Source organism: Urocitellus parryii, chromosome 8, assembly GCF_045843805.1.
Source record: "Urocitellus parryii isolate mUroPar1 chromosome 8, mUroPar1.hap1, whole genome shotgun sequence".
NCBI lineage: Eukaryota > Metazoa > Chordata > Mammalia > Rodentia > Sciuridae > Urocitellus > Urocitellus parryii.
Window position 1 is genome coordinate 22304008 of NC_135538.1, and position 27012 is coordinate 22331019.

General features: G+C 40.9%; 1 protein-coding gene across 4 annotated transcripts in view; it reads right to left on the reverse strand.

Annotated features, from left to right (window-relative positions):
* Positions 1–27012, reverse strand: part of Aig1 (androgen induced 1) — a 237753-nt gene that overhangs the window by 32548 nt on the left and 178193 nt on the right. For 2 of the 4 annotated variants that reach the window (XM_077801682.1, XM_026397622.2), the window contains one exon: positions 12599–12714. In XM_077801682.1, coding sequence (XP_077657808.1) covers positions 12599–12714 — 116 coding nt within the window. Of the gene's footprint in view, positions 1–12022; positions 12098–12598; positions 12715–27012 lie in introns of all 4 variants that reach the window. The other 2 variants (XM_077801681.1, XM_026397621.2) reach the window with 2 other exon arrangements.

Consider the following 27012-nt stretch of genomic DNA (forward strand, 5'->3'; position numbering starts at 1 on the left):
TGTCCTGGATGTCAAATAGAACTACCATCCTCCCGAGGGATAAGAAGTGGGTTCTCTGCCAGTCAGGTGATCAGCTCTAGCAACAAGGTCACGGATCCAGTTTTGTTTTTTTTTTTTGTTGTTGTTGTTGTTGTCTTTCCCAGATATGGAATGGGTGGCATTTAGGAGAGCACTTCCAGCCAACCACGAGCTGTGATGCTTACACTGGAAAGGACATACATGCCAACATAACCAGCTGGTCTGGTAGCACTACCACGTGTTCTGGTATTACTGACTTTAGAACATGAACAGACGCCACAGCCCTGGAGCCAACCACAATGAAAATCAAGGCTATTTCTCCTTAGAATGCAGATAGTGTGTCTGGCTGCTAACTTGACCTTCTACCAGGGGCCAAGCAGGACTGATGAGTTTGGACTGTTAATTACTCACTGAAAACACTTTTAAGTGGATGACTGACAGATACACTGCACATTTTATATGAGTTATTTTGCTAATAGAAGTTGGCCTTAAAGATCTAAGTGTGTATGAATACTATTTTTAAAGGAAGAAAAAAAAAAGAATCAAAATACACCATCTATTAGAAGAACATCCCAAATTAAAAAAAAAAAATCTAAAAATGAAAAGAAGTTTTCTGAAAAAGGTAAAAAAAAATTGACAAAATGAATTTAACCTTAATGGAATTGTTAAATTGAAGGAAAGACATAACTTTAAAATGTATCCTGATAATAGCAGGTTGTTCTCTAAAGAAATGGTGATCGCTTCAGATTTCTTCACAGCAAGATTAGAGACCCGCTTGGCATGATGGCTACATGGTCAGATGAGGCAAGAGGGTTGCAAGTTTGGGGCCAGTCTCAGAAAATTAGCAAAATCCTGTCTCATAAAATAAAAAGGGCTGGGATGTAGCTCAGTGATACAGTACTCCTGGGTTCAATTCCCAGTAATGCTGGAAAAAAGTAGAGACCAGAAGTTCCTATTGCAAAATCAAAGAAATGTTACAAGAAAGTTTATAAGAACTTTAACTCAGTCAAGATGGTGTTCAGTGGTAAAGGTAACAAAAAGGAGGTTTGAAAAATGAGCAAAATAAGAAAATGTACTTGAATTTTAATCCTATCATAGTCACAAATAAGGAAATAGCAGTCTGTTTAAAAGGAAAGGTTAAAAAAAAAAAAAGTTTCTCCAACCGATAGTTTTTTTACAAGCTATTACTCCTTTGGGGAAGGAACAGGTCTCAACAGAGTTCTAATGACAATTCTTGGATTTCTCTAGAGGCTGACAAGAATTTATGAATGAATTGTCACTTCCTTCTTGTAGTCTTCCAGCAGAGTTAGATAGAGGACACAGCTCATCCAAGTCTAAAGACTCCATTATCTTTCACATCCAATGTTTTTCCAGCAGAATATCAAGGGGCTAAATGATTATCATTTGAAAATAGTTTGTATTTGTACCTGTAAGTTTATGCATCATTTTAATTTTCATAGGATTTTTGTACGTGATTCTCAGATTTTAAGGATGACTTACATATTTTGTTTTCCTCTCTACCATCATGTGAGAATATCACAGCCCAGGGAGACATTGTGCAAGGAAAAAAGAAAAGTGCTACCAAAACAGAAAAATCCCAGAAACCCCAAACTGGGAAAAGCAAACGATTGAAGTTTTAAATAGAAGGATTGACATGATAAAATTTGCATTTAAAAAACAAACTCTCTGGCCAAGAAGTGGAAAATAGATGGGAGGCAGGGTAAGAATGCTTGCTCAGAGTTGGAACACAGGGAGGGTGTGGAAGAGTGGGCTGTCAGGGAGGCTGGGAAGAAGTGACCAGAGAACAGCTGGTAGCACAGAAAGAGGACAGAACACCCACCCACCCACTCAATCACCAAGAAACCTGCTCAGAGAAGGACGTTTGGGGAAGGTAAAATGAAAGTGGAGGAAGGTCAAGGTCACTGGCTCCAGGTGCACTGAACTTCTTTGGCTTTCTGAGGCTTGTCTCTCCTTTATCTGGCTGGGGCTTTTACCAGGGACCTTCATAGGGCTCGCTCCTATTCACCCACAAAAGGGCAGGTTATAACGTCACTTTCATGACTCTGTAAAACAGGTTAGAGAACTCTGGGCTCTCGGAGATCCACCTACTTCTCCTTTTTATAAACAGGCTTCATCAAGTCTAATTGCTGCTTATTTCCCTGTGTCCTTTAATAGTGTAGAAGTTTCTAGGTCAGAACCAAAGCTCTTCCCATTGTTTACCTCCCCCACCTGGCATAAGGCCTTACACATGGTAGGCACTCAACAGACACTTCTTTGAGAAAGTCAGTGAACTTTGTCATCTATCAACATGTACCTAAATATGTCAAAATAAGATCTAGACTATTACGGTAATAATAATAATCAAGATGCTTTGTTTCCTTAGAAAACTATTAGGGGATGTATAAAATCAAAATTTTATATGGTGATCTTTAGACTAAGTTTCTCTCGCCATTTCCATTAATCTCAAACAAATGATCTTTTGGCTTTAGATTCTATTGACTCTTGGAATATAAATTCAACGCTGGTGCAGATATCTCCTCATCTGAATTGTTTATTTTCAATTGGTTTTTATTCTGTGTCTCCTGGGAACCCAGCACTTGTGGGAGAGACCATGCCTGGGAACTGTTTTCCTCCTGGTTATTCCTGGCTCTGGAAACCCTCTGCTGAAGGTGAGCAGGGCAGGGCTGAGGTCACTGTGAAGATGCTCCTGTAAAGCCTCCAGTGCAGTCCATCAGAGAATGTTCTGAGCCTTCAAAGTGCTCTCAAACTCTCTGAGAACCTGCAGAAGCTCGGCTCAGGAAAAGGCAGAGGCTATAATTTTGCTAAAAAGAAAATGAAATTTTCCTCTACTTGAGATGTTCCTATTGCCTGAACTGGACCATCTCCCATACAGGATGTCAGACAAGAAGTGGAGTCTGTGAAGTTTCTCCTACAGGATTATCAGCTTCAGTTGGCAATTTAAACGAATCAGGCAGGTGGGAGATGAGATGATACAGTTGAAACTCAGTCTTGCAGAAATAAATGGGAGTGGCATTGCCAACAGTTTATGTGGCTACCATCAAGCTAAGTGTTAAGAGAGGGGTGTGGGGGCTATATATACAATGCAACTTTCAGTTAGAACTCACTGTCACAATCTCTTCTTGAGCTCTCAAAATTAAGAATCTTGTCTATGACATTTCGATTGATGCTATGTCTAAAGATAATTAACCCTTAGAATACTGTAGAAGACAAGGCTTTCTGTTTTCTTTAAGATTATTTCAGGTGGTGATCTTCTCTTGCTCTAGATAGTGAGGGGAAAGGACTATGGGGACAGACTTTTGGGGATAAAGAAAACCCCACAAACTTACAAGACTAGATGCAATGTGGAAATCCCCAGGCACAGGTGAACAGGGGATTACAGTAGGTGTACCACACAGAAGCTGCCAAGTGTGGAGAAACCCAGAAGGCCCCCACTACTGAGAAAGAAAATCAGGCCAGAGCCTGAGAGAGGAGTTAACAGAAGTGGGAGTCATGGTGGGGGAAGGTGGGTTGGGTGGGGTATGAGCAGGGTGAAAGTGGTAAATTTGGGGAGATAATTGGATAATCTCTTGATAATCAAAGAGACAGTTCACTGTGGCTGGCCTAGTTAGCAAAGGGGAAGAGGAAGCAGAGGAGAGGTCATCAGGGGTCAGGTAATGCAGGGCTCCCTAAACCACCACGTAAAGAATTTTGTCCTAATCCCTAGAAGCAATGAGAAATCAGCCAAACTTTGTAGCAAAGGAGTGGCATGCTTATGTTTGTTTTTAAAAGATCACTCAGTGATCCCGTGAATAGATAGGGTGGGTGGAGGACGCTAGTTTTATGTGGTGGTTTAGGATAGAGATAACTGAGCTTGGACCATGGTGTTGGCCATGGAAGTAGAGCAAGGTGTGAGGGTTATAGAAGTACCTTGCAGGTTTAAAAGCCAGAAATTGATAAGCCACTGCCTGTTGTATGTCCAAGAGAGACTGAGAGTGTCTCCTAGATTTCTGACATGGGTAACAGGGTAGGTGATGATGGCAGGGTATGCAGGTTTGGAGGTGGGATGGGAAATCAGGTATGATATGAGGTTGGCTTGAAATTGCTAAGTGGGTAGATTATGGAGTAGGCTCAGTAGAGAGCTGCTGGATGAAGATTTGGGAGGTACTGCAAACACAGAGGGGACTGAATGGACCAGGGAGAATTGGTAGTAACAGAAGAGGACCTAGTACTGGGTCAAAAACACCCCTCCAATATAGAGGTTTGGGTAGAATTGGAAGAACCTTCAAAAAAAGCTAAGGGGATCACCATGAGAAACTGGAGAGGGAAAGAATAGGGAGACTGTTATATTACTGAAGTCAGGGAAAGAGAGTTTTGCGGAAAGAGTGCAAAAAACATCCACTGAGAAGAGGCCTACAAAGCATTCCATGACTTCCTTAAGATACAAGCCACTAGTGATATCAGCAAAGCCACATTAAAGTGGGTTAATAATAATAATATTACAGTACAGACTCTGTGCTAGGTATTATCTTACATGCCTTATATATACTCAAGATGAACATTATTTTAATGTTTAATGTTAAGAAATAGGTACAATTATTATCTCATTCCACAGATGAGGAAATTAAGGCATTGAGAGGTTTAATGAATTGCTCAAGGTCATGTAGCAGAAAGAGAATTTAGACATGAGTTCATTTTTTCAACCAGAACACTACATTATCCTGTCTCTTTGATGTGTAAGCGAGAGTTAAGACAGTCTAAACGACTCCTGGGAACAACTCGGCTGTGAGTAGGAAGTGGGGTAGTAGCTGGATTTCCAAGGGGGTGATCTTGGAAAAGCAATTTTTGTAAGGTGAACATGGGGACTAGACTGTAAGGATCCAAGAGTGAGGCTGAAGTTACAGAAGAATGAAATGATGATTGACAGATGAGGTTCCAGAAGCTGGGAGGGGATGGGGCCAGCTCACAGAGGGGAGGGCTGCCTGTTGAAAAGTGAGGAAACACATCTCCAAGATGAGAAGAGGGTGAGTGCAGAGAGAGCACCTGCAGGAGGAAGGTGAAGGAGTCTTTGTTGGAAGTCTGGTTTTCTCTGTGGCATAAAAGGCCATCCATTGAGAGGAGTGGAAGAATGAGGTGGAGGAAGATGAAAGTGGACAGAGATGTCCACATGGGAAAACTGCCAAGTAGCATCAAAGACACAAGCAGCATCAACCTGTTAATCTGAGAAGACTGAGGGAAAGAAGGAATGGTGTGGTTGTGGGTGGGAAGCTGGGAGTGTGGGAAGGCCCATAACCATATAGAAAATGACTCTTGGGTGGGGAAAGTTAATAGCACATGGGGATTTTCCCGTCTCCAGGTATTCCCAGATTGTCTGAGAACTGACTCTTGCAGGTAGGAGAAGATGAATTCCAAATGATAAATCCTGGGAATTGAGATGGATTAGAGATACAGGCCTTTCTGTGTGGAAGCAGATCTAAGAAACTGATTGGACACGCACCCCAGCCGATTCTCGGAGTGGCCCAGCACAAGCCACATCTCAGTGGCTAAGCCCTCAAGAGTAAAGATAGACTTCTTGTTAAAAGAATGAGAAAGCAACATACTCTCAACAAAGTGCTTCTGAAAACAAGCAGATTGGAACAATGGGAAAGCAATGACATTCTCAATTCTCAGGGGGAAATCAGAGCTCCAGAAATAACTTAATATATGAACCATAAGAAAATTTCAGAAAACTCTTTAGCATTCTTAATAGGGTACAAAGATAGAAATCCCATGAAGAGGACCAAAACCCATAAGAAGAGCAGAGGATAAAATGAAAATTAAATAAGGTTGGTGGGGAAGAGAAAGAGAAAGAAAATGGGCGTCTCTCATGGAGACTCTGTAGACATTTGGTTTTTTTTTTTATTGTGGCCTAGAAGGAAGGAAAGATCCGTTCATTTCCTGAGCATCCCTCCATGCCTGTGACACAGGTGTTCTTCTGTGTTTTATAGGTGGTAAAAATGAGGCTAGGGAAGGCTAAGCAACATGCTCAAAGGCCGAGGAAGAGGGAAAGTGAACAAGGAGCCTCTGAATTCAATGATCTGGACTTCTGCTCCCAGAATAAGCCCCACAGGTTCATGAAGGAAGACACATGCAGAAAGTGCTAAATCTAGGCTTTCCAAAGACCGAGCATTTTCAAGAGTATAAACAGAACTACAGTATTGGCCATTGTACTGAGTGTCAATTACGGGGTGGGCATTGTATACCCATTTTTTTTTCTGATTCTCACAGTAATCCTGCCTGTTAAGTATCCTATTTCTTATTTCCTCAAGTGGAGAAACTGTGGCCCACAGAGATTGAATGATTTGCTAGGTATATTAGTTTGCTATTATTGCTATAACTTATCGCCACAAACTTCATGACTTAACACAACATAAGCTTAAAATTCTATAGATTAGATGTCTAACTTCAGAGGAAAATTCTCTTCTCTGCCCTTCTCAGCTTCTAGAGATGGCCTGTGTCCCTTGCTCATGGCGGCCTCCTTCCTCTACCTTCAGAGCCAGGAGTGGAGGTCTGGGTCCTTCCCAACTTCCATCTTTGAGACTGTTCTTTCAGATCGTGTCTCGCTCTGACCTCAACTATGAAAGGTTCTTCCCCTCTAAGACTCCCGTGGTCCTCTGGGCCAACACAGGATAATCTCATCCATCCTTAACCTGATCACACCTCAAGGTCCTTTTTCCAGGGACCATTCACATTTTCTGATGACCAGGGTGTAGGGTAGGGTAGGCATTTGGGGGTAGGGTAGGCATTATTTTGTCTTCCATATCAAGGTTAAATATTGTTAAAGGGGCTATGTCTGGAGTTTATTGACTGGGTCACGAAGTCCTGTTGACTGTACCTTCAGCCATCCCCATTTCTACCATCAGAGGCCAAGCCACATTGTCTCTCAGCAGGATGACTTCCATAGCCTCCCATCTCTTCCCCTGTCCCATCCCTGTTATGGTTTAGATATTAGGTGTCGCCCAAAAGCTCATGTCTGAAATAATGCAAGAGCATTCAGAAGTGAAATGATTGGGTTATGAGAGCCTTAACCCAATCAGTGAATTAATCCCCTACTGGGGATTAACTGAGTGGTAACTGAAGGCAGGGTGTGGCAGGAGGAGGTGGGCATTGGGGGCATGCTCTTGGGGTCTATATCTTGTATCTGGTGAGTGGATTCTCTCTCTCTCTCTCTCTCTCTCTCTCTCTCTCTCTCTCTCTCCTTCCTGACCATCATGTGAGCTGCTTCCCTCCACCATACTCTTCTGCCATGATGTTCTGCTTCATCTTGAGGCCCGAGGAATGAAGCCAGCTGTATATGGACTGAGGCCTTTGAAATTGTGAACCTCCTAATAAACTTTTCCTCCTCTAAAATTGTTCTTATTGGGTCTTTTAGTCAGAGCAGTGAAAGAGCTGACTAAAACAATCCCTTGCCCCAATCCACTCTTAACAAAGTAGCCCAAGGGACCCTCTAAAAACCTCTCGGGTCATGTAAATGCTCTGTTCCAGCTTTCCAATGACTCTAGATTTCACTCTGAATTAAGCACAAAGTCCTTACAATGACCCACAAGGCCCTCGGTGGCCCTCCCCAACCCCAGGAGTCTCTGTGCACTCTCCCTTCTCACTCTGACCCAGCATCTGGCCCTCTGCTTTCCTCAAACACAGGAGGCTGGTAGGTGGGGACTCTGCTTCTTCATTCTTCCACCACTCCAGAGCCTTGAGGGGAGGGCATGGCCTGGTTCTGAGATGCCTCTCCGCTGCCCGGAGGTCTGAGAGGAGAAATGAGAGGAGGATAAATACCTTCAGACTCCACTGCCTTTTTTTCTGTAAGTGGCTGCCTCTGTTTCTCTGGCTAATCCCAACATCTTGCTGATCAGTGTACTGAAGCTGCAGTCTAAATGCCCACTTTTTTCTTGGGACTCAGGTGTGAGATTTGTAGGAGTCTCTGAAGGGCTTCTCCACTGCAGAGTTTCCTGATGCGGGGAATATGGCTGGCTCCCTCGACACACATAACACAGCTCAGCTTCTGCCCATGGGAGCACAACACAGAGTTGTGGATAACTGAGTTGCTGGATAACTCTTGCCCAGGGGACTGGACTTCTTGGGGGCCTATCAAGACAGCTCAATGGGAAACCTTCCTCTGTGTCAAGTCATACCCATAAGAAACTCATTCATCTTGGAAACATACAACCATGAGATCGGGGGGCGGCTCTACAGCAGTCCCTCTCTCCACATGCCACTTTCCTTGCACAGTTATGAGGCATAAGAGAAATGAAAAGTCTGCTTCTTGAGTGGATTCCTGCCTCAGCCCTGGTATTTACCAGAGATTCTCTTGGAGCCTCTCACACTTGGCTTTGGTGAGCATGGGGAGCACTTCCTTTACGTGTTACATTTTTCCATCCCCTAATGGCTCCCTCAGACCCCAAATTCAAGTCTGCAAAGACCTTCTTTCGCTTTCTCAGTCAAGCTGGAGCTGGAGGCAGGGGGAGATGGCCATGATGAAGAGTGTGGGTAGCTCTGGGGATGGGCAAGGGAACAGAGCCCTTTGGTTGTCTCTTACAACCCCAAGAAAGGCATCTCTATTCAGAATGTGAAGTACTTAGAAGTTACTCGTTCATCCCAGGCCCAGAAAAATCAGGAAAACCTTGAAGCACTAGTACAGACATAAAAGCCAACAGGGGGGCAGTTGTGGTGGAGTGAAAGGTTCAAGCTGAACAGAGAAAAGTGTCATCCTCTGATCAAAGAACAATTACCCGTGGGCCAGATATGTTTAACTGGTGAAGAAGCATCCAATTAAATGGGAGGACTTAAATGTGGTCTAAAATTTCGTTTTCTTAGTCGAAATTTTACTCGTTCATGAATAAAATTCTTTTAAAAAATCTGAGTGCACTGTTACTTTTGTTTTTTTTTTAATTTTTTATGTTTAAAGGTAATATATGTAAATAGAAATAATGATGTTTCCAGTGGAAACGTGAGAAAATGCAGAAGTTTCAGTAAGAAAAAAAAATTATCCACAATCGCATGACCCAAAGATAATCAAGCTTAGTGGCAAATAAAATCATGAGACAATTTAGGATTGCATCACAAAGTAAAGGTCTTTTTTCATTCTGATTTTGCTCCATTTCCTGTGTTGGAAAATTATGAACACATTTGGGATAATGGTGTTTGGAATATGGTATTTATATGAAACCATTAGGGCCCTAAGACAATAAAAAATGATATTTTCAAGTCCCATAGAAAAAGTGAAGAGTGAGTGAGTGAAATAAGTAAAGGGAGAAAAAACTTATGGCATCCTAACTAATATTCTCAAACCTTTGAAAAGAAAACATTAGGTGCTAGTATTACCATTTGTTGGGGAGTTTCTCAGAACTGATAGTAGCAAATATAGGAACTTTTTACTATGAGCTAGGCATTGTTCTCTAGGTTGTACATTCAGTCATTGACTTCTTACAACTGTTCTCTGAGGGATAAACTATCTTTCTCCCTATTTTACATCTGGATGAGCCTAGAAAGGTGAAGTGGAGGGGCCAGAATTCCAACCCAGGAAATAGGCTTAACTCCTAGACTTTGCTGTTTCTGGTTTGTTTCTTTAAAATACAACAAAACCAAAACTCCATATAATACTTTCATCCATAGAGTTACTCTTCCTACAGGAAGAGGCAGGCAAGGGTATAGCTAATAATATGGATTCTGAGCCACACATCTATAGTTCTGGCAAAGCCCAGTGTCTTGTCCTGATTGAGTCAAACAAGCTTTCTGAGTTTTAGCTCCTTTTTTTGTGAAATGGGAAAGATATGCCCATCCCATAGGTCTCCTGGGGGAACAATACTGTGATATTTGAAAACCACTTGGCATGGTGTCCACTTCAGAAGAATGGTACCTACTACAAACCTTGATAATCACTGTCATATGAATAACCAAGGGGACCTCTGTGTTGTATGCAGCATGAGACAAAAAGGATCCTTTCATTTATTAGGAGAAACCTTACCAATGATGATGGGAAATGATGATGGAGGACAAGGATTCAGGAAAAGAGTTAGGAGCTCGCCATAAAGTGAACAGAAGGTTGTTTATGTCTGAAACATTTGGGTAGATGGAGAAAGCAGCCTGGTGGGCAGGCAGACATGGTCACGAGAGGACCTGGGATGGACTTGGGTGTTAAGCTTGGGAGGACTGGGACAAGGCTGGACAAGCCACTGAGTGTGGGAGCTCAGGGTGCATCACTGAGGGAAAGTCCAGGCATCTCTCCTGGGATTTCTCAACTCTCCTTCTCCAAACCTAAGAAAAGAATAACTTTCAATGGGGAGGAAACTGAAAGCCAGTGAGTTTCTGAGGAAAGAAGTGGACGTGCTGGCCCACAGCCCCAAGGTACACAGTCAGCTCAACCCTACTCAGTACTATAAAGGAGATCTACTTATTTTATAATTAGCACATGATAAGAAGACTGCTTTATTTTTTTCTTCATCTTGGCATGAGGTTCCAGAATGTCCAGTTCCAACACTGGAATGCTATCCAAAGATTTCATATCCAGAAACTTCCGCTGTTGTGTTCCTGGTATGTGAGTTCTGAGATAGTCTAGAAGGGAGCCAAAGCCAGTGCCTTTTTGATAACAATTAAATCTCTGGGTTTATACAATGTGACATGACATGAGAGGCATTGTTCAGCTCTTGGCATGGCTATGAGTGCCTGGGGCAGAACACCAAAGGAAAATGCTTACTTTGAAAGCTTTCTCAGAACAAATCTGAGGGAATTCTCTGGTTAATGCAAACACACGGACCAAACAAGTACTGGTTTGCTTGGGAGTACATGGAGCTGGCAAGCCTCACTTGGCACAAGAGCATGAGTCATGCTTCACTGTAATGAGGGATCTTGGGGGTCTATAATGAAGACTGTGTGGTATTTCCCCCATGCCTCTTTGGAACGTGGGTTGATTGTATACACAGTTTCGAAGAAAGGCCATCAAAAAGAACACAGTTCCTAAAACCTCTGGGGCTTTACAAGAAAACTGAATAGGATAAAAATGAACCCTCAGACATATACCACGGTTTCCAGAGAGCAAAACCTGCCTGTCCCATAGGTGGAGGTGTGGGTATGAGAGGTTGACTTTTAAGCTCATGTTAAAGGCAGTTTCAGGTATGTTTAGCTTTTGTAGCTTCCTTGCAGTGACTGTAGCTTCCCTACTCGATTCTTCTGAAAGGGAACAGTCATTGAATATCAAGTTTATATGTAAAAAGCAGGGAAGTTCATTTCCAAGACATAACGTTAATCACATTTCATCTGTGATCTTTTGGACTTTTTCTATCAGACCAAGTCAATACTTAAGGTATTGCATGCAGAAAAACAAAACAAACAAACAACAACAATAACAGGAAACCAACTCTGGAAAGTAACTAGGACTCTTTCCCAGTGCTTGCAAATGGCTCCTTACTAGTTGATGGAGTGTCAGTTGGGATGAACTTCTCTGCATGTTTATTTTGGGGTCCACTATCTGGATGCCCCTTGGATCCAGCCATATAGTGTGACTTCCTGGCAGCAATTTCTCCTTCTGATCAGATCCGGGGCATTATGTGATTGTTTATGCATAGTATGTGAAGTCCTGGACTGGCTGTACTTTATATTTCTAGGCTGGATGAAGCAAATACTCCATGGAGACTGGGCCTCCCAAAGAGCTCTGGGCTCTTGGCGGGATGAAGTACAGTTGTGGGGTGTTTGGAAGAACATTATCCAGTCCTTCAGGCTTAGAGGAGGGGATGGTGACCCAGAACTCAGGACAAAAGTGTCTCAAGAGACAGAAATGCTGGTGGGAGGGACAGCTCAGTCAAGAGGAGTATGTGTGTGTTAATATACCAAAGCAGATGTGGAATTATAAAGAGAAATTAGTACTCCTCTATGGTAAGATAAATAAATTTTGAAGTATTAAAACATGATAAAAACTTAAATTAATGTGAAGTAAACTTGCCAGGCAAAAACTCTTATCAGATAAATTTGTCACCTTACTCTTGGGACTTCACTGTGTCCAATAGACCACATGGAGATTTCTTGTGGCTGATGTACCCCAACATTCAACCTTCAAACAATTAAACACACTCTATATGTAATAGCTAATTCTGGAACAAGTTTTAAACACATTCAGAAAATTTTCGCTCGCTTCCTATTAAAGTTGCTGTTCTAAGAGGTCATTTCTTCGGTCCTTATTTCATGTTTGTTGCAATTTCTCCACCCCACCCCCAACAAAAGCGACAACAAGAAAATCCCAAGCTAAAAAGCCCTTAAGCTATAAAATTGGTGTCCAAGAAAAACATTTAGTTTGAAAAAAGAGTTGAAAAATGTAGCCTTGGAAGAACCACTGCTTACATGGGATTGTTCAACAAATTCCTGCTGTGTGAGGTTTGGCATATACTTTCTAAAAATATAAGCATCTGGGGAAACGAGACAAAGCCCAGGTCTTGGACCAAATGAGGCACACAGTGTGAATCTGTTAGTGATTATATCCATAATGCAATATGTGCCCAAATTTAGCTGTGCAAAATCTCATACAATATGAAGGCCCAGCAGGCACGGTCCTTACCATAATATATAGCCCACAGAGAAGGTGCATATGGCTGTGAGTCCACTGCTCCTGCTGGGATACTGATGGTGCGATGTCCTCATCTCGATTAATATAAAGGGCAAAACCGTCGTGTGCTGGAAAAGAACAGAGACTAGGTGACACAGATTCTTATCATTGCCTTTCTACAGTTGTATTTTTTCTCCAGTAGGAAAATGACAGTGTAAATTCCCAAGAAGGGGCCAGAGTAGAAAGTATATAACACGCCAGAGAGGGAGAAAGACACGACAACATGTCCCGCAACAACTGCTCCATTTTTCTTCTGTATCTTAACTTTTGAAATTTTGTTTTATTTGATGTCCATGATAGGAAATTTTGTTGCCATAGAAAGAGGTAGAGCAAAAAGAACTGGAACAAAAATAACCATAGCTAACATTTAGGGGGGATGGGTTGTTGTTTCTTTCCTCCTTGGTCATATTATTTATATATCTTTAAGATCATACTGTGCATGCAATTTAGTTTTAGATTTTTATCTCACTATTGTAGCATGAGAATTTTTGTTATTCCATTTTAGAAATTCTTCTAGACCACCAACCCTGACCATAACTGCTTAAAATTCTATTATGTGTATGTACTAAAATTTATTCAACCAATTCCTGTCCTTGGAAATCAGACAGTAAAGGGTTTTCAATTTTTCATTTATTAGAAATGTCATTATCAACTTTTTAAAATAGAACTCTTTGAAGGTCTGAATGTTAAAGTATTTCCTTGGAGTTAAAGTATCTGAAGATTTTAAAGCTACTGACACCTACTGCCAAATTATGTGTGTATCAGCATCAGATTAGGAAACAACATCAAATTTGCTTCCCAAAAGGCTTTGCCAGTATGTACCAGCAGTACATAGATTTAAATATGATGTTTGAAGGCAGAATCCCAAGAAGTTAAGTGGAACATTCCCTCAGTCTTTCTGATCCAGTGGTTACTCTATATACTAAGTACAAGGGACCAGAATGGAGATGAAATGTATCTACCCAAAGGGTAAGAAGGAAATTCAAGTTCTTAAATCCCTCTGAGATCCAAAATATTCTTTGGTACTGAAATATGGTAGCTATACATAAGATTCCAAGAGCTTCTTAGATAAAAGTGTGTCAGGATATATCCTTACTTGTCAATTCTAGAGTTTCTTAAAAGTGCAAAGATGGCAGAAATGACTGAAAATCGATCTGTTGGCAGGGTTGAATTTTATTTAGTAACTCCTGAACAGCCATGGAAGAATCTTTGTCCTGCTCATGCTGTGTTGTTTGCATATGCAAAGAAAAGTAGACAAGTTAATGTCCTGATTTTCAAACTCATATTATAACAAGTATTTCAGCAAAAATGAAGCCAGGTGGCAGGTAGGTGTTGGCAGGTCAAAGACATGCTGGGGATATCAAGGTAAGCATCTCTGGAGCAATTTATTGTTAATGTCCATAGACAAAATAGGAAAAAAAAAGTGATTTTGAAAGAAATATTAAAATGGTGGATTTTTTTTTGTTTTTTAGCCTCAACAGTCTCCTCTAGATAACTGTTCTAAGTGCCATTTCATTAGTAATTAGAGTGGCATTCCAAGGATGTCAGGAGAGTGATCCCACAGTTGGGTAGCTTTATGTTTCTTCATCTTTTATCTTCTTTACTATTATTATTGTTTTGAAACAGTATAATTAGCTCTGTAGGGAAGCATGCAAAATGCACATATGTGCTAATACAGAAAAGATAAATGCATTTTAAAGAACCATTCTCTTGTATTTTTATTGTAATCGAGTTACCTCCGATGACACTGGTCTGGAATTTTACCAACAGTTTGAGATAGCAACAATACTTTCACTGTGTAAAATTAAAAATACAGCTAGCAATAAGGTAATTTCTTATCAAACCTTACATAGAAAAAAATTCTTCGAACCTTTACATTGAAGATAATGTTGACTCTGATAACCCATGTGGTTATAAATGAGAATGATATTAGTTTGAGCTCATTCATATTAAGGTATTTCTTAGTTCTGCCTCTGCAATCCAAAATGAGTAGAAATGAACCCATTTTTCTACAAATTTATATTAGTTCAAACGATCAACCTAAATATCCTTAGTTACCCAGTGACTATTATTTTATCTAGTCTACTTGCTGACAATCAGCACAGGGTTAGGGTGTACTTTACTGATGGCAAGCAGAAAAATCTACTTTAAAAAAGGAAGATCTTTGTAGATCACTTTACCCTTGAAACACTAAAAAGGAACAACTTGTTCCATCAGTGACATAACCACTAAGGAGGAAAGTTTTTCTAGACCATTCTTATCATTCAGAATTTTCATGTACTAAAGAATGTTTATCTTCTCCTCTGAACATTTATAATGCAAATCATATTTACTTGTAAATAGCATCTACTAGCAAAAGTCAACATAATACCAAAGATTTATTGCAAGTGTTGCCCTAGTTTAAAGTTTTATGAACTAAAAAGATGGTAAAACTTTATAGATGGTCATTTTGAATTTTAAGTAACTTTTAGCAGCTAAGCTATAACTCCAAATCTGTGGTAGCAAGAGGGATAGTTATTTTAGAACTTTAGGTACAAGAAATCCAGTTTGAATCCATTTCTAGGCAACACTGCTTCAAAGACTTAAGGACCAGGTTAGAAAGGGTCTGTTCCCTTTTAAGACTACCAGCTGCACAAGAATGGAAATCTTATGTTTTATTCACTGTGGCATTTGCAGTACTTAGAAAAGACCTTGTTGGCGCTTAGAAGGAACTTGAGGAATATTTGTTGAGATAACTTAATGTTCTGAACATTCTCCTAAGTGATTATTATTAACTTCATTCTGTAGATGAGAAAAAAAAAAGCTCATAGAGGTTAATTATTTTGCCTAAGATCACTCAGCTACTAGATCCAGAGGGAGGATTCAAAACAGATCTGTTTTGAATCTGCCTCCAAATCCCATGTTGTTGTTCTTTTTTTTTTTTTTGCCTTAGCATTGTATTTTTCAAATATAACAGAGTTGAATAATCTTAGAATCATAAGCCTGTGCATGATTGAAGATCACGTATATTGTTTCCCACAGACGAGAACTATTTTTTGGTTGGCCCCCCCAAGGAACAAAGAGTTCTTCACTCTAATAAAATTAATTTTACTCACCCTTACCTCCTGTGATTATCTGAATAATCATAAATGACAAAGTGGGCTACTATAAAGTCAGAACCCTCTAGTGGTTTGATGACAGCTACAGAGGACTGGAGACATAATCAAGAAGCACCTGTTTCCTCTCACCCCAATACTATTTAAAACCTGAGTATTCTCAGGTAGGTGTAGGCTCACTTTGGATAAACAGAGGAAATAAACAGTGGGGTAAACAGTGGGGGCTCCCAAGACTTGTATTGGGTTGTTCTTTATATAGACTGTTGCTGTGGTTTTTGGTGTGGCTTGTTCCCAAGGGATCCTGTGTTGGGAGGCTTGATCCTGGGAGTACAGGTGGACCTTTAAGAGGTGGAGCCTAGTGACAGGCCCTTAGGTCATGGGAGGTACACTTGGAAGGGTTGTAAGACCCCAGACTGTCTTTCTCTTTGTCTCTAAAACTTCTTGTTTTTCAATAGGAGGATGCTATTCCTGTACCATATGAAAATAATTTCTTCCTTGGAGGCAAAGCCTGGTTTTGAATATGAGGTGTGACCAGTCTAGTTGGGTAACAGAGCTGGCAACCTGGGGTCCACTTTTCTGCATCAGCAGGACACAGGCAGCCTCTGAGAGTGTGCTCATGGTTAAGGGTGCATCAGATCACCAAGCAAGCTTGCTTTTGCTTTCACAGTTGTCAGGATATCTAGATTTTCTGATATCCCTAAGACAACTAATGATCAAAAATATAAGGACAGCTGTGTAGGTATGCATGGCACTTGCGTATGTATGTATGTGTGTCAGTGTGGACCTGCAGTCTTATGGGCACCCAGGTTTCAGGCATGCTGGAGACATGACAGGGCCTCCCAGAGAAGATGGGGTGAGAAAGAGTCTCCATGAGGTCCACCACAAACGGAAATAATATGAAAAGCCTCCCTAGGATGAAAAAAGTCATACACTCCAGGTTGTAACTTGGATGCTTGTTGTTTTTTTTTTTCCATCCTATTAAAAATAGGAAATCTGTATTTGTACATAAAGTAAGAAGGAATTTCCCAGTTTTTAAAATAAGGCCCATTGCATTAGCAAAGTAATATTTAAAGTGATAGAAGGGGTGACATCAGAAAACAGTGATATCACAAAACACTGGCTGATTCCAATCTTGGGCAAAGTTCTGGGCTCCCTCAAAAGTCCAGTGCTTTATGAGTACAGGAAAACACTACATAGGGTGGGGGCCTGTGCAAAATTAGGGTGGATCTTCCCTTGGGGCCAAAAATTTAGAATGTGTTGGTGAGGCAGCTTCCTCTTACAGAGAGACAGAGATGACATCCAGGCATCTTGGAAATAAAAACGATACAGGCTCAGCGGCGAACCTAAAGTTTTACCTCTGAAAATATGAACCAATGTTTTATCCTGAAGCTGTTGTTATTAATTCCACTACCAGTTCAAATCGGCCACTTCCTTCCTAGTACAGATGTTTCAGTGATCAGAGCGACGGAGAGCTGCCAATCTCAAACACTATAGTGTCCTTTTCTGCGGAAGTCTCCAGAATGGAACCTCCTCATGGGACTCCCTCTCCTAAAAGCTGAGGTGTTAGTTTTTTTTTTTGGTCATGCCTGTAAACATGATGTAGACTCTCTCTAGAAAGTTCCAGAACATTTTTGATTATGCCTTTTTGGTGCGGTTTTGGGTGTCTGTTCCTGACAGCTCTCAAGTGGGATTGAATTGTTTTTTACACATGAGCAGCTTCATGTTCAAAATGAGGTTAGAAAAACTGTGACCCAGGGTCAAAAGCTCAGGTTCAGATAGAACCAACGTGCATTGCGAGTGAGTCTGTGTGTCTCAGGTACTTCCCAATCTCTTTTTGGCCTAAGTACTAAATTTGGGATTCATTCAGCTCTAACTTTAGCCCCAACAACTATTAGGATATGGTTTTATAATTAGGCCAAATAAATCAAATAATGTCACACATTATAAACAAAGACACACATATCTTTGCAATTAAGAGCAAACTATGCATCACAGAAACAATTACACTAGGACAGGGACATGGTTCACTGGACTATTATTTTGCATTTAAAAAGCATTTTTAATATGACTGGAGGGCAGTAAATACCTCTTGCAAAATCTTCCTAATGATGGCGGCCATGAGGTGCCAAGGGGACTTGGAATTTTTGGGAGGTGAGTGTGGTGTAATATTCCTTCCAAATAAGGAATTATTTTTGAGAATGGGATGCCAGAAATGGCCCATGTTGTACCATAAAATGTAACAGTGATTTTTGAGGGACCTATTTTGTTTACTTCTCCCATGACATTTGACAATTAGCATTCGTCCTTCTGATAGACTATCTCTCTAATTACTGCCTTCTTCAGAAAACCAGACAACATGATGGGCTATAGCCAGATGGCTGACATGCAAGGGCCTGAGGGATCTGCTCTGCTTGGGTGGGTCAGGGAAAGACTGCACACAACAGGAGACATTTGAGCTGGGTTTTTACCTGTGACTGGGGATTACAAAGCAGAAAGGAAGGAATTCATCTACCAGGACAAGAAGAAGTCAAAGTGAGTGATGGTCCACCATGGAGACATGGCCCATGAAAGAGTGTGAGGATGAAGACTGGCTAGGTGAGGTGACCAGAAGGCAAATCACCAAGGGTTCTGGTGTGCGCTTTGCCAAAATGCTCCTGCCATATTGTTAAGGTGTACAAGGTAAGAGAAACACATTTGTATATAAATAGTGGGAAGGTCAGGTGGGGTGGAGGACGAGCAGGGAGAGGCGGATCTACCTGCCATGGGCTCCCCTGTCTGCTCTTCTGTCCTGCAGGTCTTTCAGCAATGACTGGGCTCCATGTGCCCCACAACTTTGTTCAGGCCTCCTCTCCAGTATTTTACCTTATATACCTTTCTCAGCCTGATTACCTTCAATTTTTCCCTCTTTTCTCCTTTTTTATCCTTTAATAAGCACCACAATACTGAAAACAATGTATGGGGAAAAGTACAAAAAACTAGTCTGTATCTTTGGGAATATCTGACAGGCACACACAGGAGGGAATGTGACTCTTCATCCGTTTGTGTTTACAATGCTTCCTCCATTAGTTATTGATGCACATAAATGTAGAATAAATAAGAAGAGCTACCATTTACTTAGCTACTGTGCTAAGTTCATGCTAGACATTTCAACTATTATCATATTTAATTCTCATGACAATCTTTATGCAGTAGTTATTTGTACCTTTATTTTATGTACAAGGAAATAGCAAAACAAAGGTTTGACTGGCAAAGGTAGTATAGAACTCCTAATTGGTTCAGTCAGCATTTGACATCAAGTCTCCGTGACTTCAGAAACTGTGCTCCAACTGAGACACATTGCTTCCCAAGCTGCTTTTACATTCATTCAATAAATATTTTACTAACTGGACTTGTACTATGATGTCACTCACTATCCCAGTTATCTTAAAATCTATTCCAGAACAAAGATTCTTGCCCCTAATGAACTACTCTTCTTGGAAATGTATTTCAATTAGCCTAATACAAATTTGAAGTCTTTCACCTTTGAAAAGAGCCAATTCACTAGGGTTGCATGTATGAGATCCTATAGTAAAAGCGGCTCACTCAATATATGCAAATATGATTGAAGTTATGCTGTGTGATCTCTTTTCTGCATGCTAGCAACTGTAGCACTTTATATGGATTAAAACTCATTCAATTTTAACAATAATCATTTGAGGTATATTTTGTTATTTTTATCATTATCATCATCATCATCATCAATTCCATTATAGAGAAAAATGAAGCAAAGAATAATTAAGAAAATTGCTCAGGTTTATCTGATGAGAAGGTGGTGGATTGGGGCTCAGACCTGGGCAGTTCAGCTTCTGAGGCCACCCTTTGAGCCTTGATGCCATGTTGCCTATGGAGCACGGGGAGAACATGAGCCTATCAGGGCAACTCTCTCATGGTGGAGCTTGAAAGAAGGAGCCAGGAACCTTTTCTCATCCCCCTGCCATTCAGGTTGGAAAGATTCCAGGGGCAATGGGCTGAATGGCTTCTATATTCAGTATGAAGCCAATCTTCATGCTCATGTTGCAAGGGCAAATCCCCCAGGCATTGAGAACCTCACATAAGGAGAAAGGAAGGAGTGAGAGTAACAGCAAGTCACTGTCACAGAGAAGCACCCTCTGGGATTTGTACGACCTTTCTTTTTTTTTTTTTTTTTTTGATGGCCTATTACTCAAAAGTATTTTGCAAGCATTTTGGGCCATGGAGTGAGCAGAAGAAGGAGGGGAGGAACCTCAATGCCAGATAAAGTAGAGGTGGAAGGCAAGGGAAAAGGGACACTGGATGTTCCTGCAGTCAGTAACATTTGAAAGCGTTGGAGTATTTTCTTAAACATCAGGAGAAAATGGCAAGTTTGGGGAGAAATTGTAGAAAATGAAACTTATTGTTAAGAGAATTCTGGAATTTAAAAAAAATAAGAAACTAGGATTTTAATGCTAATTGCCTGCTTCTCAGAAATTATTTTCTCTGTAAAATTCACTCATCCAGATACATCAGCACCCTCTATTGTCAAGGGACAGCTCTCAAAACACAGTCCTGATCATCTGGTTCCCTTCTTTAAAGCATTCCAACTACCTTCAATCCGTTTCTTGGCATTGCGTTCAAAGGCCTTTGCTATGAGACTCAACCTGTTTTTCCAGATTAGTCTTATATCACTCTGCACTGGTAACTGTTCTTGTTTTGCTAAGAAACCTCAAGTCTTCATGCTTATGTTCCTGTTCTACTCTTGGAGTGAGATCCCTTGACACTGGGGTTTTCTCTTTGGTATATACTTAGAATCATTTCTTCCCATCAGAGAGCATGGCTCACCTGTCTCTGCATCTTTACAGTTAGGCAGGGCCACTGAGGGGTCTAGTTCTGACCAATGGGCCTAATGTTAACAGAACAGATGTGAACACTTGTAGACCAGGGTACTCGAAGACTACTCTCAGTTCGCTTTCTTCTCTGCCATACTGACCTCCTGGAGCCATGTGTTGTCATGGAGCCACAGATGGAAATGGTCTGGATTCCTGAGTCACCACCTGGAGGGGAGCTACCCAGAGAATCAACTGGATGACATCAGACTATGTGAATGATAAATAAATGTTGTGGGGCAAATCCAGGGAGAGTTCAGGGTTAATCTGTTACCTCAAAATAACCTGGCAAATGAGATTCCATGATGTCAACCCTGTCCCTGAAAAAAAAATATTCCTTATTTTTACTTGTGTTCTCACTACATACCTATGTGATGGCACTGAAAGGTTTTCTATCTATCTGTATCTATACAAAAGGTGGAGTAAGACACCTCATAATGCTGGCTCTAGTTAGCCTGATGAAAGGTGACCCTAATGCATTGAGGCACTGCAGGGAGAAGAAACAAACCAAATTGACCATAATATGCTTGGCTTTTGTTGAAGGAACATATTAGTCTGACTTTCCCTTAAGCGAATCTTATTTTCCATTAGCTTTTATTAGGGAAAAAATGCCCCTGTAATTGAAGTGGAATTAAAAAATTAGTTCCTGAATGCAATGTATAAGTAAATCTCAAAATATATTTATCTTTGAGAGACAAAAATTATAACTGTCCATTACAGAAGGGAAGGGAGCTATTTTGACCCAAATCATATTCATATGGGAATAAATTGCCAAATTAAAGCTGCATATTCACAAAATACGTAGAGGCATTAATTTTTTGAAGTGAAAATAGTAACACACTTCCATAAACTTTTATAATGTCACCACCCGAGTTCTCTATCACAGTGTAGTGCAAACTTGAAGGTTCTAAAATGTTTCTTCACTGAGTCTTCAAATACAATGATTTCAAATGGTTTTAATTTACTCTTGTTTATGATAAAATAAATGTTATTTTGATTGATTGGCAAACGTCTACTAGCAGCAATAAGAGCAATTAGGTTTGACATGGAGACATTATAAAATCTACAACCCAAACCTTTAAAGCCTGATTTGAAATGTCAAATTTGACTTATGAGAACCAGTTATAATCCTGCTTCATGCAAAAAGCATTAGGTTAATCTGGAGCAAAGTGTTGTTGCCAAGCGTGCACTGGCATAATTAATCAGGGTTATTTCAGAAACGAATCATCTCCAAGAAGTTATTGATTTGCTGTCATGACAAGTTTTTCTTATGGGCTATGATGGTACTCTGGAGCTGGGATGCACTGGCATGTATTTTTCAGTGACTAAGCCTTGATCTGTCCTCCTGGATTCTTGCCTTCCATGCTCTGACATCTGCAAACACTCACATTTGACAGCCTCATGCCTGAGTGTGGTGGCTTCCAAATTGATTAGGATTAGTTCAGAGGGGTTTTGGACTAGTCTGAGTATAATCGAAAGCAGAGAGCCATGAATCTCAAGAGAATGACATGCACCCTGCAAATGACAACATATTAATAGAGAAATGTGTGTGTGCATACAGTCGCATGTGCATACACAAATACACCCCAATGTATACAAACACCCATTCAAGTACATGCATCTATGCAAACACACACCCATACAAAAATATACAATCATACCCAGCCATGCACATCCATGCAATCATATACCCATAAAAAGAAATTCACAAGCACATGAAAACACACACATACACTCATGCACACACACAAATACACATCCATGCAAACAGACTGTCAGGTACACACCCATACATACATACACAAGCAGACATACACAATGTATACATATGCAAATATACCCTAAGTACATATCCATGCTTATGTATACACACATGTGAACACATGAAGCACATACTGATGCACATTCACAAATTAACATACTTAAGGAATTGAGAAGATTTCAGTTTTAATCTCCAAGGTCATCTCAATAACCTATTAAACAAAATTTAAGCTCTTAGAGAAGCACTTTTTTAAACATATAAATCAGCTACAACTTAATTTTTTTTCATAGTAATTCTAGGACATAAGAGGCTCAGAAAAGTTCTTAAAGAACAAAGTAGTCAGATGTTCTCCCAAAGATTAGAGGAGAAAGTCAAAACAGAAGACACAACTCAGCTCACAAGTCAAAACTTTTTCTCCCTAGTCTTTGCAAAGAGTAAGTGACAGACTTTCAACAAAAAGCTATGTCAATGGTTACAGAAGTGTGGATGAGCAGACAGCAGGTAATGGATTGAAAAAGACCCATAGGGAAAGGAAACCATCTCTGTTACCTTGGTACATCCAATTCCTATGCCTTTCCCAATCTGTTCAAGATGTATTTCCCTATACCTTCAATGCCTTGATTAAGCTGCCCTAATGACTGTGTGATCAGTGTTGAGCCCAAATGAATGGGGACTTTAATAGGCACAAGAGCTCTGATCACTGGGTTAGGGAGAGGATGGGCCCATGATGTCATTCACCACTAGCTGGTTATGTAACTTGGAACCAGCTGGAGCTCTTCTGGACCTCAGGCCCCTCATCTTTAAGAGCCTGCAGCACTGGACAGTTTAAGTCCTGTACAGGTCTGGAAAATTTGTGCCCACATCCTTGATGATACACTTCTGTAGAGTTTATATCTGCCTTTCTTTCCTCTTTCCCTCACTGTGTCAACTTTCAGTTTAAGTATGACATATATACAGAAAGTGCACAAATAATCACTATCCAGAAGATCAATAAATATTCACAAAGTGAACTCACTTCCATAATCATGGATCATGGACCAAGATACAGCCTTACAAGTTCCCCAGAACATCCCCTCAGACCCTTTCTTGTCACTATTAATTTCCTCCAACCAAGTTAAACATGATTCTATCTTTGACTTCAAAATCAGTTTTGTCTGCTCTTAAGATTCACAGAAGTGGAGTCACACAGTATGTATTCTTTTGTGTCTTGCTGCTTTTGCTCAGCATTGTCTGAGACTCACCCAGGTTGCAGTGTGGATCTGCAGGTTTTCATTGCAGAGTAGCATGCCTTTGTTGGAACATGACACAATGTACTCACTCATTCATTCTACTGTCAATAGCACTGACATTCTTTCTAGACTGGTGTATTCAGAATGCTGTAACCTCTGTTCCTGTGCTTTATTCTTTGGGTGAACAAGTTTGCAATTTTCTAGGGCACATGCTGGGAAGAGGAATTGCTACGTCATAAGACATGATCCCATGTATTTGGAGATCCCAGGTATATCGAAGTTTTCCAAATGATCATACCAATTTACCCTCCCTCTAGCAGTGTGAGTTTCACTTACTCTGCACCTTTTCATTTCAGTGATTGTTACACCTGTCCTTTAAATTATGGCATTTCTAACTTACATCACCTTTTTGCATACTACTCTATGTCAGGTTCCCTGGGAAGCAGAATCTGAGATGGAAATGAGCACACAGAAGTTTCTTAGGGAGGGTTATTAGGATCAACACCTTTGAGAGGGGAAAAGGAAGTGTGATCAGCCCAGGAAGTGGGCCCATGAAGCAGCTAACCCTATCAGCAGCTGAGAAGTGTGATGGCCCTTCAAGGAACCCCAGATTGGGATAAGTGGGTCAGGTCTTCATACCCCAGGGTGGACCAGTTATGGGACATGGGCTACCACAGGAGAGGGAGGCCTGCTCTTCAGCAAGGCAGCTCTTTCCAGATGACAGCTGGTCCCGGAGGAGGCTGAGGCAGAGAGCAGAAACCCGCATGCAGCACTCTCAGCTCCTGGGTAGTACGTCCTTTGGTGTTCAAATAAGGGACACCACAGCACCCATCAAACATGTCACCACCAAACCAGGTGATGCAGTCAGTCTGAACCTCTCCTTGTAAAATCCAAACTCCAGCAAATGGACTCTGACCATTCCCACTTGCACTGCAGAGACATGAACTTGCCATGTGGCAGTGCACTTAGGAGGGGTGGCTGGAGGGAGACAGGCTCTGAGCTCCATAATGAGGTCACACTACCCAACTGTAGTTTGATTTCTCTTTATGGCCTTCTTTTGTCATCTTTTTTTTTGTGCACAAGCCAATATTTTAAACAATTTTATTTCCCAAGCCATATATATTGCCATAGTCCTCCCTATTTTAATATCATTAATCAAAGACATGTATTTGATCTCAGCTTCAAATCAGTATGGGACCAACAGAATTATGACATTGTGCTCACAAAGTTCAGATGAATCAAAGAAACCTGATGTTTTCATTAGCCTTGGTAACCTGATAGGGGTCGAGACACATTTAAAAAAATACATATTTATAAATAATAGTTGTATATATAGAGATACTTTTTGAAAGCTTAATCACAGCCCTGGATCCATCCCCATCTCCACCTTGGTTGATCCTAGAAGTCAGGTCCCCATTCTATAATCACTTAGGCAAACAGAAAAAGCCCCATGTCGGTAGAAGTAAGTGGAATCTGTGTCTCCTCACCAGGAGCCTTCCTCATTAGCAGAGACTGGACCTCTGAGAACTGGGGGGTCAGCATGTGTCTTTAATCTGTCTTCAGTCCTGTGTTCCAGCCATATCTTACTAACCCCATATCCTCTCATTTTTCTGGTCGTGAATTAAGCCATCTGGGAGCCACTCGAGAAGCGAGAAGGATGAGGTCAGGACTCACTTGAAGCCTTGAGAATCTTTTCAGCTTCAAGAATCAGAAAGGATGAAGGGGAAAAAGTCTGAAGAAAGACTACTTTTGGTCTAAGATGAGGAACACTCTAGGTTGGATGGACTAGAATAACAGCCAGTTCCTAGAATACTGGGGCTAGCGATGAAGTGAGCTGAGGAATACAGAAAAGCCCTGTGCTGCTCTTTGAAAGGAGAGGCCACTTCTGGGTTATGAAAGTAGAACGGTCTAAAGCAGAAACTGATTCAATAGATGTTTTGATAATTTTGTTAATGTGATCAAAGAATAAGAAATGGCTAGGAAAAGCTAGGTTGCATTAAGAATATCAGGCGTCAACCACAGCAACTTAGCAAGCCCTTAAGCAACTTAGTGAGACCCTGTCTCGAAATAAAATATAAAAAGGGCTGGGGATGTGGCTCAGTGGTTAAACACCCCTGGGTTCAATCCCTGGTATAATAATAATAATAATAATAATAATAATAATAATATCAGGTGTCCTTCCAGTTATAGGCAGACAAACTAGCAAACCAGTCCTCCTTCAATGGCCTCAGAGGACCTTTTTCTCTGGCCTCAACACACCCGTGGCCATTGCTCCAGTGAGGAGGAAGCCAATATGGCTTCCAAGATTTGAACAAAGATGTTGGGATCCTTCAGATCCTTTTGCAGGAGATGTTTTTAAAATGTAGATGAGAATAGGAGAGAGAAGGGAAGAAGAGAGGACACCGACAAGAGCTGGGTCACTTTTTTGATTCATGGACATGTTCCTTGAAGTCCCGTTCTTTCAGCTCTGCTTAGATTGGTGCTTGATCATAGTACTGCCCTTTGTCAATTCTTTTTTTGTTTCATTTTTACTGAGGTATAGTTGACAAATATAAATTGAATTGGAATACAACTTTGAAATGATTACCATAATCAATCTAATTAACATATTTGTCACCTCAAGTAAGTTAGAGTGTGTGTGTGTGTGTGTGTGTATGTGTGTGAGAGAGACAGAGAGAGAGAGAGAGAGAGAGAGAGAGAGAGAGAGAGAGAGAATGACACTGAATGTTTACCCTCTGAGCAAATTTCAAGTAGACTATGATTAATTCCTAACAGATTATCTCATGGGATTTCTGCTTAACACCTGCAGTGAATTCGCCATATTCTTATTCTCGTTTCCTTTTAATTCATCACCTATGGAACATTACAGATAAACAGGATTCTAAATCACAGGAACGGAGAGAAATGTCACTGAATGATATTTAGATGCCCTGGTGTGGTAAGGGCTAAAGATTAATGAAGCAGATGAAATGCACATTGTAAGGGCTGACTCCACAGCCTCCCCAGGACAGCCAGGAAGGAGCAGGCTCCTGGGACTTCCAAATGGTAAAAGGTGCTTAATGCTTTTTCCTTTTTTCCCCCTTTTTTTGGTGAGAGGGAGTGGGTGAGGATTCTGCAGAAACACCACAGATGCAGAAGGCCTGACCTGGTGACTTTGTCATTTTCAGTTCACAGGGAGCACAAGCGGGCACTTAATTCCATCAGGGTCCCTCTCAGAAATCTTTCTCCTCCGAATGAGGTATATTGTGTTCAGCTCTTGCCAAACCTAAATTGCATCCATGTTAAAGAGGAAAGAGGCTTTAGCACATTCCTTTGGGGGAATGGAAACAATTTATTTTGTTTGTTTCTAATGGAGAGGTTCAGCTGCAAAATCACACTGTGAGGTCTGAGAATCGGGGCT